This window comes from Phyllopteryx taeniolatus, chromosome 2 (assembly GCF_024500385.1).
Source record: "Phyllopteryx taeniolatus isolate TA_2022b chromosome 2, UOR_Ptae_1.2, whole genome shotgun sequence".
Lineage (NCBI taxonomy): Eukaryota > Metazoa > Chordata > Actinopteri > Syngnathiformes > Syngnathidae > Phyllopteryx > Phyllopteryx taeniolatus.
Window position 1 is genome coordinate 19,453,087 of NC_084503.1, and position 12,744 is coordinate 19,465,830.

Consider the following 12,744-nt stretch of genomic DNA (forward strand, 5'->3'; position numbering starts at 1 on the left):
ATATATATGCATATATGATTAGAGAATAACGTCTTTCTTTTGAGTACTCCAATGAAGCAGCTTACATAACATTTTGGACCTGTGTTTGGATGGTTGCAGATTCATAGTCAAACGCATGACAACTGTCACCATGGACATTCAGGTCATTCACACAGTCATGAGCCAAGAGCGGTGGTGTTTAGCAGGACGGGGCTCCCGTTCGTACCCTCTTTTCACGGACAGTTTGGCAACAATGCAGATGAGGCGTTGGACATCAGTCAACAGCCAAAGAAACGGTCACACCTGGATGACAGCAGCAGCTGGGACATAGTGAAGGCATCACAGTAAGTCATGTAATCCAATCGATTCAATGTAAGCATTTGTACATTTTTTGTTCGTTTATGTGCATTGTAACGCTACACCACGAATGACATATAGACTGTAGCCCTATATCAGTTTTAAACATTTAGCAATTTCCATCAGTCTTATCAGTCCGCCCACACCACCACCAACCTTTAGAAATTGAATCTTTTATTGTCTTTCATCATTTAGAGTAATCAATTATTATTATGTGATTGTTATTTCAGTGCTTACACACTGTAAAATATTTAATGAGGGTTTACACAGCAAAGTCAATTCTTGCACTCAATCTACATTGAGCAAAGCAGAGCAAAGTCCACCTCATTGAAATCAGGAAGTATGAGAGAAGTTGCTCTTGAGCCACACCTTTGTTTGCTGAAACCTAATGTCCACCCCCTTTTCTCACACTTGGTTAGAGTTTCCCAACCTTTGCTGAGCTTCAAGGCAGACTAACCTGTCCTTCCCGAGACTCAACTGTCTCCAACTGGCGCCATTTGAAAAATTTCAGAGCACACCACTAAACAAAAATGTCACCAGGTATGAATACTGAAATAATGATTAGCTCATCTAAATTTACTCTCAAATGATTGTGAAGTCTGGGGCTATTTAATGGAAAAAAGAACAGAAAAAAAGCTGATTTACTCAGAGGAACCGATGACTTACTCATACATGCAAATCGGTCGACTTTTGGCAAGTGGTCGTCGTTTTGAACTCAAAATAGGCCATTTACGTGACTCGTACAGATCCGATGAGTTTTTCCTGTGTGTTGGGGGGGGGGGGGAGGGGGGGGGGGGGGCGTCGCTGTCGTCATCATAGGCTGTTTTGTACTCGTTCAACGTTGGCAGCTTGATCTATACATCCACCATCCACACACGGATGTAATTTCTGAATATTACTCCGGAGCGGACTAATATGCGAAAGCACATCGGCCTGAGGTTCCGCCTGTGCGTTCGGACCTGCTTTGGAGTCACAGGAGTTGACGACACCAGAAAAAACACTTCAGCTGCTTCAGCTGTTAAGAAATAACGGTACTTTTACTCCGTTACGATGATCTAAATGTAGCACGCTAATTTTATTTATCAATTATTGCTTATTTATCAACTATTTCGTGCGCGAGACTTCGACAAAAAAAATTGGCAGGATGTTGCAATGGAATTGTAGTTTAGCTGTTTAAGAAGTTGATTGCAAGAGGGAAGAAGCTGTTGGAATGTCTCCTAGTTCTAGTTATTGTTCTTGAGTACAATGTCTTGTGCGGAGCCGATCGATGATGTCATTGATCGGATCGGCGACTTATGACATGAAAGCCGATCAGCTGATCAGCATCAAATGTTAATTATCGTCCGATAACACCGATCAGATCGGCATAAGGTCTAATATTTTTATGTAATTTACTCAAACGTAATGCTGTGTAAGATTTTAGTGTGCAGTATTCTTGTATTTGATTGCATATGATTTCTCCCATTGTAAACAATACATGTGCACCCACCAAGTGCAGTGCTGTTATTCATTAGTGTAAGGAGCCATGACACACTCATAAAGTGGACCTATTTGCTCCACTTGGATAATAAGTGGTTTTCCTTTTGCATTCGCATGGATTTTTATTCTTCCTCGAAGTATCCGACAAAGTCTGTAGCCTGTGTCCGGGTTGGCACACTCTTTCTGTGTGGTGCGCATTCGCGTTAAGTCGTCTGTCTCATGCTATCAATACTATCGTTCTTTTGCTGGTAGACAGGAAGTCATCGGGTGACTAGTGTGTACTGGCCTTTAAGGCACCATATGAGTGCTGTCGCATATGTTTTTCTTTTTTCATAAAGTACTGGTACTAAAAAAAAAAAAAAAAACTGGTACCGTGCTATTTTTGATGTCAAAATATTTTTGGTCCGGTGCTGGTACCAGTACTTGGTACTGGTACCAGTAACACTCAGCGCCGGCTCTGATCCCCCTCCGTATCTCCTCCGGGATGCATTCTTCGTCGAAATTACCGTCAGCTGGCTCAGCATTGGGGCAAAGCAGCCCAGGGTTGTATCATCCTTGTCAAATGGCACACAATAAAATACCACGGCCAAAACACAGCAGCACGCAAGGGCGTAAAGTAGTGATGTTACAAAATGTGCCGAGTCCTCGATTTGTGTGTCAGGTAATGGAGGAGGCGTTTCTGCGAAGTATCTCTCGAGGCTTGCTTCCTTCAGGGGAGGGGCCGGAAATGATAACGTTCAACTTCGAAGCCTCAATGCTAGCGTTGGGCATCGAGAATCAAGAAACGATTGGAATCAGGACTAACGTTCTGGTTCTCCCGGAGTCGTTCAAATTAAAAAATTTCGGTTCCCAATTTCGATGCCCAGTCCGCCGGCCCCGAAGAAGAAGTGGCAAAAACCAACGAAGAATGCCGCGCACGAAGACGTGCTTGTGCACAACGGCGGCAGTGGAGAACAAAAGTGTCTTAACTTTGTTAAAATTCATGACAAGTCGCCTCAGTGCAACTCTTGGAATAAGATTATATTGAAATAAATAAAATAATGATTTTAACAAAGCTATATTTAACTTTTAGGTGAAACATTAATAAATATTAAGTCAATTGGGTTAGTTCCACACACATTGCCTTTTAGTTCATAGGTTTGATATTGATACTTGTTATAAATAACCCTGAGTCAAATGTTAATTTTAGTCTATGCTGCGGGCTGCTAAGAAAATAGATGTTCATAATTTGGACAACCTTTATTTAAACCATGCAATTTTTTTTACACAGCCCCCTAAAAGAATCGGAATCGAGAATCGTTTGGAAGCGGAATCGAAATAAGGAACCGGAATCGGGACCGGAATCACTCAAGTTCAAACGATGCCAAACCCTACTCATTGCCCCGCTGTACCACGTGACCAATTCGGGAAGTGCTGCGGAGTTTGCCGCAAGATTTGACGGCAAGATAAACTCCTCATGCAGGCTCCATTCAAAATGTGTTTTTTTTCTATTTTTTTTAAAGCTTTGTGTTCAGCTCCGAGTTTGGATAAAGATTTTATCATTTTTAAAGGCTTCACGAGTTTTTATAGAGTTTAGAGAGAGTTTGGACAGTAGAGAGAGCAAGCGAGTGTAACGGATGTCAGCTTGTACTGTGCCAAACGTCACTCCTTGGAAGCCCTACTTATAAAACAGCGTGCCACCCGTTGAGCTAGCATCCCGTGCTATTAGCCCAGCGGTCGGTGCACTTGACTCTCAACGCGGGGGACAGCGGTCGCGTGAGTTCTAGCCTCGGGCAGAGAGGGCCGTCGAGCATCGGGCAAGGAGGGCCTCGGCCAATTAATTGCTACCATAATATCAGCCGTATTAAGTTTGTTTATGAAGAACTATTTTCCACCGTTTCTTATTTTATTCAAAGGTCAGGTGCTGATTGTGGTCCAGCGAAGTAGGGTCCAATAACACCACCACACTGAGAGAGGAAAAATGACTGTACCCCAATTTATAGAATCTTACTCTTGCATTTTTGTACACCGCAGTAGCATCTTTACCATGTGAAAGGGTGTTTTCAGTGGCGGGAGACGTGTTTAAAAAAATAATAATAATAATAATCACTTAAAACAAACAACTGTTGAGAAACTGTTATTTCTGAATTAAAAAAATAATAATAATTCTCCCATTCTATACACCATTTATTGGTCCAAGTTGCACAAGCATACAGTATGCAGTGTGTTCTTCCTGGTTACACAAGCACTTTCACTGTCACTTTCACTGTCCTCTGCCTGCTTAAGCCCATGCCATTTTCAAAAAGTGACAGTAAAACATCATACAACCTGCCAAATCATCTAATGCTAACATTTTGGAAACGTTTTACACATACACAGAATATGTTCAAAATAATTTTAATATACAATTTATGTTGAGAAGTAATTTGTTCAAACATTGTTTTGTCATTAATAGTCATTCAGAAGAGCTAAAACAGACGCAAAAATTCAATGTATGGCCAGTAGGTGGTTTCGTCTCCCGAACCAATTGGTTGAAGTGATACAAATGAGGCTTCATCTCGCCACCACTCATGTAAATTGTTATTATCGGAGCTGTTGTAAACAGGCTGCCGGTGAAGGCGCACACAAGCAGTGCCAATACTGGCTGCCAAAGAATGTCATGGCCAAAAATGCTGAAAACTGTCCAAAACAGCCCACAATGTGTTAGCATGACACACAATGAACATTAAATGACAAATGGGTGGAAAATTACATGTTAAGAAGAAAATTAGTGGACCAGTTGTAACAGGCTGCAAACTCACTGGCGCCTCTTTCCTCTCTCACTTGAACCATTAGGGTTCAGATGTGTGAATTTTGTGCATGCAGTGGACGCGTTGCCAAACACAAATACACTCAAAAAAAAAAAAACTTATGTCAATGGGATGCATATCAAAGACAGTAATGCTAATCTGTTCATCCCCCCCAAAATAATACAACTCTGCTTATTTCTCTCATTGCAGCTTTGATATAATGTTTTAATACCAATGACTTACAAGCAGGGTGGCATGGCACACTAGTGTGCTGTCAGGGATCATCAGGTGTGCTGCAGGAAATTATCCAATTCCACATAATTTGTCAGGAAATTGTCATGAATTACAAATATATCTGTGTTCCTCTATCTATGCCACTGACATATATTGACAGGCAGAACAATGAAATGCTCTTCCATTAGATGGCAGAAGGTACAGTGAATTTGTGTATCCACCTGTTGCCACTCATACCACACAATAACCCATGCCTTCCTGCTTTGTGTTCAGTTGAACAGGTCCAGATTTAACACTAAGTACATTTGGAAGTTAATTAACATGACATCATCATTACTTGCATCATAGTCTCCATACTTTGAATCCATCCATTTTTTTCTGCTCATCCGAAATCAGTTTGTGGGGGCAGTAGCTTGAGCAGGGAGGCCCAGAATTCTTTCTCCCAGGGCACTTTGTCCAGCTCTTCCGGCGGGATCCCGTGGCATTCCCAGGCCAGCTTAGAACTCCCAGAGCCCCCCCAAAGCTGTAATCTCTCCAGCGTGTCCTGGGTTGTCCTTAGGGCTTCCTCCCGGTGGGATATGCCCCTGAACACCTCACCAGGGAGGCGTCCAGGGGGCATCCTAACCAGATGCCAGAACCACCTCATCTGGCTCCTCTCAATGCTGAGGAGCAGCAGCTTGACTCTGAGTCCCCTCCCGGATGACCGAGCTTCTCACTCTCTGTCTAAGGAGGGCCCGGACGCCCTGCGGAGGAAACTCATTTCGGCAGCTTGTATCCGCAGTCTTGTTCTTTCAGTCACGACCCACAGCTCGTGACCATAGGTGAGGGTAGGAACGTAGATCGATCGGTAAATCCTTTCGGCTAAACTCCTTTTTCACCACGACAGTCCGCATTACTGCAGACGCTGCACCGATCCCTCTGTCAATCTTCCGCTCCATTCTTCTCTCACTCGTGAACAAGACCCTGAGAAACTTAAACTCCTCCACTTGGGGCAGGTTCCTATCCCCGACCTGCAGAGGGCACTCCACCCTTTTCCGACTGAGGACCATGGTCTCAGATTTGGAGGTGCTTATTTTCATCCCAGCCGCTTCACACTCAGTTGCAAACCATTCCAGCGAGTGTTGAAGATCATGGCTTGTTGAAGCCATCAGAACCACATCATCTGCAAAAAGTCAGGACAACAATACTGATGTCACCAAACCGGACCCTCTCACAACTTGGTTGCGCCTAGAAATTCTGGCTTTAAAGGTACTGAAGAGAATCAGTTAAAAAGGTCAGCCTTGGTGTATTCCAACTCTCATTGGAAACGAATCTGTCTTATTGCCGGCAATGCAGACTAAACTCGGTGACCTCAACACCAGAGATAGGAGAACCAGTCGTACAAGGACCAAACAGCCTGTATCAGGGGAACTGGTACCCCATACTCCCGGAGCCCCCCCCCCCAAAGGACTCCCCGAGGAACATGATCGAATGCGTTCTCCAAGTCTAGAATCCACATGTAGACTGGTTGGGCGTACTCCCATGCACCCTCAAAGACCCTGCTGAGGATGTGGAGCTGGTCCACTGTTCCACGGCCAGGATGAAAACCACACTTGTCCTCCTGAATCTGAGATTCGACTTCCTCACGGACCCACCCCCCCGGAACCCCTGACTAGATCATACCAGGGAGGCTGAGGAGGGTGATCCCCCTATAGTTTGAACACACCCTCCGGTCCCACTTCTTAAAAAGGGGGACCAACACCCAGGTTTGCCAATCCAGAGGCACTGTCCCCGATGTCCACGCAGTGTTGCAGAGGTGTGTCAACCAGGGCAGCCCCACAACATCCAGAGCCTTCAGTAACTCCGTGTGGATCTCATCCACCCCTGGGACCCTGCCACCAAGGAGCTTTTTAACCACTTTGGTGACCTCAACCCCAGAAATAGGAAAACCAACCTTGGAGTCCCCAGACTCTGCTTCCTCATGGGAAAGCGTGTCAGTGGAATTGAGGGGGTCTTTGAAGTATTCGGCCCACTGACTCACGTCCCGAGTTGAGGTCACCAGTGCCCCATCCCCACCATACACAATGTTAATGGTGCACCGGTCCCCCCTCCGTGACGCCGGAATTTCCCCCGAAGCCGTCCTTAAGTCGTTAACTCCTCCAATGCCCGAGTCTGCTTCAGTGACCAAAGCTGCATTCTGCTTGGCCAGTCCGTACCCATTAGCTGCCTCCGGAGTCCTACAGGCCAAAAAGGCCTAATAGGACTCATTCTTCAGCTTGACGGCTTCCCTTACCGCTGGTGTCCACTAACGGGTTCGGGGATTGTCGCCATGACAGGCACCAACCACCTTACAACCACAGCTCCGGTCAGCTGCCTCAACAATGGAGGCGCGGAACACGGTCCACTCGTACTCAATGTCCCCCACCTCCGCTGGGGGAAGTTCAGTCAAAGGTGGGAGTTGAAGCTCCTTCTGACAGGGGACTGCCAGACGTTCCCAGCAAACCCTAACAATATGTTTGGGTCGGACCGCCATCTTTCCCCAACATTGGAGCCAACTCATAACCAGGTGGGGATTGGTTGACAGCTCCGCCTCTCTCTTCACCTGAGTCTCCAAGACATGCGTTCACAAATCCGATGGCATGACCACCAAGTTGATCATTGCACTGCAGCCTAGGGTGTCCTGTTGCCAAGTGCACATGGACACCGTAATGTCTGAACATGGTGTCCGTTATGGACAATCCGTGACAAGCACAGAAGACCAATAACAGGTCGGGTTCTGATCGTGCGTGCCGTTCCTCCCGATCATGCCCCTCCAGGTCTCACTGTCATTGCCAACGTGAGTGTTTAAATCCCCCAGGGGAACGAGGGAGTCCCCAGCGGGAGTGCTTTCCAGCACTCCCTCCAAGGAATCCAAGAACAGTGGGTACGCTGAACTGTTGTGCACCAAACAACAGTCAGGCGGAAGGCAGAGGCTACCTTTTCATCCCCCAGGGTAAACCCCAATGTACAGGTACTGAGCCGGGGGTCAATAAGTATGCCCACACCTGTTTGGCGCCTTTCACCATGGGCAACTTCAGAAAGGAAAAGAGTCCAACCCTTCTCAAGAGGACTTGTGCCAGAGCCCAACCTGTGTGTGGAGGTGAGCCCAACTATATCTCGTTGGAACTTTTCAACCTCGCACACCAGCTCAGGCCACCTTCCCTGCCACGTCAATGTCCCTAGAGCCAGCTTTTGTAGTCGGGGATCAGACTGCCTTTGGCTGCCACACAGCTCACTACGCACCCGACCTCCTTGACCCCTCCCACAGGTGGTGAGCTCATGGGAAGGGGGATTCACGTTGCTTCTTCGGGCTGTGCCCGGCAGGTCCCCATGGGTGCAGGCCAAGCCACCAGGCGCTTGCCTTTGAGCCTCACCTGCAGGGCTGGCTCCAGAGGGGTTCCCCCATTGACCCACATCCGGACAAGGGAAACATAGGTCCATTTATATTCAACATCATAAGAGGTCTAGGAGTCATACTTTGTCTGGTCCCTCATGTAGAACCGTTTTGCCATCGGTGTCATTTTTGTTTGGTGATGTCATATTTTTCAAAGGTAAAATGTTTGCTCAGTAAAATTTCTGGGAAATGCTGTTTTAAACAGTGTTGTCCAGGAGAGCTCGAAACATGATGGTGAAGTTTACACAGTCTAGCTGACAAGTTATGGGTGGTGAAAATTGGTTTGGAGATGGTTCTATGTAAATGTGCCGATTTGTTAAAACAAAATTCAGAACTGCTTGCTCTCAGACACATTTTTGGAAATGGGCAGCTCATAAAAGATTACTTGCTTGTATAATTTCACACTTGGTGGGACCCAGTGACCCAACGAACTGCGTATAAGCAGTTAAAAAGCCAATTGTACGTGGTTCCTTTTAAGTTAAAGAAACACCTCCCTCAGATACAGTGGGGCAAAAAAGTATTTAGTCAGCCAGCAATTGTGCAAGTGCTCCAACTTAAAAAGATGAGAGAGAGAGGCCAAAAATTTTCACTCATTGTTATATTGCAGCCATTTGCAAAAATCATTTGTTAATTTTTCCCTCATTAATGTACACACAGGACCCCATATTTACACACACACAAAAAAACTGAATTGTTGAAATTTTTGCAGATTTTTAAAAAACGAAAAACTGAATATCACACAGCCATAAGTATTCAGACCCTTTGCTGTGATACTCATACAGAAATCTGAGAATATTTACTGCAGAGAGGCTGAAATCAGAGGTTTTGGACAATTTTAAGTTAAACAATATTTCACTCTGGTGGTCCATTTCTTCTGATCATCCTTGAGATGGTTCTACACCTTCATTGGACTCCAGCTGTGTTTGATTATACTGATTGGAGTTGATTAGGAAAGACCCACACCTGTCTATATAAGACCTAACAGCTCACAGTGCATGTCAGAGCAAATGAGAATCAGAATCATCTGTTCTCCACTCGTTACCTGTATTAATGGCATCTGTTTGAACTCGTTATTAGTATAAAAGACACCTGTCCACAACCTCAAACACTCATACTACAAACTCCACTGGCCAAGACCAAAGAGCTGCAAAGGACACAAGAAACACAGAGGAGCCTTTTAAAGAAGAAGTTACAGGTCTGTGAGAGCCAGAAATCTTGCTTGTTTGTAGGTGACCAAATACTTATTTTCCACCATAATTTGCTAATAAATTCTTTAAAAGTCAGACTGACCTCCGTTGCCGGGGTGAGGACAGGCTGCTAAGTCTCGATCTCACTGCAGGGCGATGCAGCTGAGGAGGCGTGGTTTGTTTACTCCCACTACTTGCAAACGGAGTGGAGCAGGAAAAGGCCATCTCCGATTGGCTGTTGTCACGCACATCCAGTCATGTTAGATCGAGGAAATACGCGCACAGCTGATAACCAAGATCGGCATTATTAGGAGTCCCACACACTTTCCTGGCAGGATACGCCCTGCTCCAATATTACTGCCTCCAAGACACACGCTGTTACGCTATGATTTGCGCGTCTATGTTTGTGTATTTGGGTACAAACATTCACTCGTCACGTGGCAAGTACCGCTCTGAGAGTCACTCGACAACCGGATAATTTAGTTGCATTTGGCCACTGGCGATTGTTAATTTCGGACCCTGGGTGCATGATGAAGCACAGAATAGGACAGAGGAGACCCCAGACTGTTGAGCATCTGAAATTGTCTATCAAGCAAGAATGGGAAATAATTCCACCTTCAAAGCTTCAAGAAATACTGGCCTCAGTTCCCAAATGCTTATTGAGTGTTGTTCAAGGGAAAGGTGACGTTACAGTGATTTTTTTGCACATCACTGATGACTACTCTGTGCAATTTTTGCAGGTTTGGCATCTTGGATCGCTGTAAGGAGCTGGTGGAAGCTGGATACGATGTCAGACAGCTAGACAAGGAAAACGTGTCTCTGTTGCACTGGGCGGCCATCAACAATCGCTTGGAGCTGGTCAAGTACGAAGATGTGCAATCATTTTTTGTCTTTGCCAAGCTGGCATGTTATTTAAAATAATTAAATCGCAGATGTCAACTCATTGGGCGCTTGAACATGACTGTGAATTATTAGTTTTTAGTAGATGGAGTTTGGTACCATGGATAGATAGGACTCGAAATTAGATTAATACCCTGGTGATGTATTTTCTTGTTTTTTTTTGTAGGTATTACATTTCTAAAGGGGCAATAGTTGACCAGCTTGGAGGAGACCTGAACTCTACACCTCTTCATTGGGCCATAAGGTGACAACACCATTTGAATGCTACGTAGGTCTTGGCTAACAATTGTTTCCAAATGTGACAGTCGAATATCAATCACAAAGAATATTGATCAATATTAGTCATATGCTAATAGAAGGATATTTATTGTCCAGTATGGAGACTTCTAAGTATTTCTTTTATAAAGCACAGTTGGGTTATGTATTATCAGACAGGGCCACCTTCCCATGGTCATTCAACTCATAAGATATGGCGCAGATCCCTCCATTGCAGATGGAGAAGGTTATCGCGCTCTTCACCTTGCCATCCTCTTCCAGCACATGGCTATAGCAGCTTATCTTATGGCCAAGGGACAGGTCAGAGCACCGACACACTTGATGTGTAATACTTTAGTCAACCATGCTCTTTAGTTTTCCTCTGTTATGTTTTGACTTTTTATTATTCATCTTTCAGGAAGTTGATGGACCTGACTGCAATGGACAGACACCTCTGATGTTAGCAGCCCAGAAGATTATTGGGTGCGCTTACATGTTGGCTGTATAAGTCATTCATTTAGGTTACATGTGTAACTAGCGTCTCTGATTAGCCAACTGTGTTATAATGATCCCTTTCAGAGTTACCGTAACTTCTCGTGTGTAATGCGCAATGTTTTCCCCAAAAAGATCCTCAATTTTCAATTGCATTATACATATAGGTATGGGAAAAGTAAAAAAAACTCTTTCTGATTAAAATGAGATATACTCATTAATATATAACTTTATAATGACAGATATTCATCTTGAGTTCCTGCCACTTTACCGACTGACAAAGACATGAACGATCTATAATTTTAATGCTAGGTGTATTTTAACAGGGAGAGACAGAATGTCAACAGAAAATCGAAAATCACAAAAAAACAAAGATTCAAATTATTTTGCAATTCATTGGGGGAAACAAGTATTTGACCCCCTATCAAAACATTACTTGGTACTTGGTGGAGAACCCCTTGTTGGCCACGATCCCTTTTAAGTTTTCTGGTTGAGAGGAGGAGGTTGTCACCCAGGATTTCACGGTACAAGGCACCATCCATATTTCATAAGTTGACCTGTCCCTTTGCAGAGAAACACCCCGAAAGCATAAATGTCCGATCTCCATGCTTGACGGTGGGTATGGTGTTCTTGGGGTCATAGTCTGAATTCTTCTTCCTCCAAACACAGCGAGTCAAAAGATTTTTTGGTCTTATCTGACCATATCACCTCCCATGTAGTTCTGGGCTAATGCCTAACCTTTCTCATGATCATTGATACCCTACAACAGGGGTGTCAAACTCTTTTTTTGTCTCGGGCCACATTGTAGTTATGATTTGCCTCAGAGGGCCGTTAGAACAGTTAAACCATATAAATGTTTAATCATCACCAAAACATATTATTACCATTACAAAACAAATTGAGGGATAAATGAAAAATGCAATATCTCAACATTATTGTTTATTATTATGACAATTTGGAATTTGGGTACAGATTTTAGCAAAAATCACGGAAGTTGATGAGCATGATTTGCTTTCGTGGGTCACATAAAATGATGTGGCGGGGCCACATCTGGCCCCCGTGCCTTGAGTTTGACACCTATGCCCTACAAGGTGAAATTTTGCGAGGAGACCCAGACTGATGGAGATTGACAGTCATTTTATGTTTATTACATTTTGTAATTTTTGCAACAACAGTTGTCTCCTTCTCACCCAGCCTCGCCTGTGGTCTGTAGGCCATTCCAGCCTTGTGCAGTTCTAAAACCTTGTCCCTGATGTCCTTAGAAAGTTATAAAGAAAGATGGAGAGGTTGGTATCCGATTGATTGATTCTGTGGACAGGTGTCTTTATAAAGGTAACAAGTAGTCATTCATTCAGCTCATGACTTTAGATTAGTATTTTCTTAAAGTGAGAGGACTAGTCTGCGGGAGCCAAAATTCTTTATTGTTCTGAGCGGATCAAATTCTTATTTCACTCAATGAAATGCAAATACATTTGTATCTTTTTTTTTTTTTTAAATGTAATTTTCTTGAGTTTTCTTTACAACCCCAATTCCAATGAAGTTGGGACGTTGTGTTAAACATAAATAAAAACAGAATACAATGATTTGCAAATCATGTTTGACCTATATTTAATTGAATACACTGCGAAGACAAGATATTTAATGTTCAAACTGATTAACTTTATTGTTTTTAGCAAATAAT

The 12,744-nt window shown here is 44.0% G+C and overlaps 1 protein-coding gene across 1 annotated transcript in view; it reads left to right on the forward strand.

Annotated features, from left to right (window-relative positions):
* The window catches only part of zdhhc13 (zinc finger DHHC-type palmitoyltransferase 13), a 30,902-nt gene that overhangs the window by 1,827 nt on the left and 16,331 nt on the right, over window positions 1–12,744 (forward strand). Inside the window, exons 2-6 of the mRNA XM_061764430.1 lie at window positions 100–323; window positions 10,157–10,279; window positions 10,483–10,560; window positions 10,748–10,892; window positions 10,990–11,054. Coding sequence (XP_061620414.1) covers window positions 100–323; window positions 10,157–10,279; window positions 10,483–10,560; window positions 10,748–10,892; window positions 10,990–11,054 — 635 coding nt within the window. The remainder of the gene's footprint in view (window positions 1–99; window positions 324–10,156; window positions 10,280–10,482; window positions 10,561–10,747; window positions 10,893–10,989; window positions 11,055–12,744) is intronic.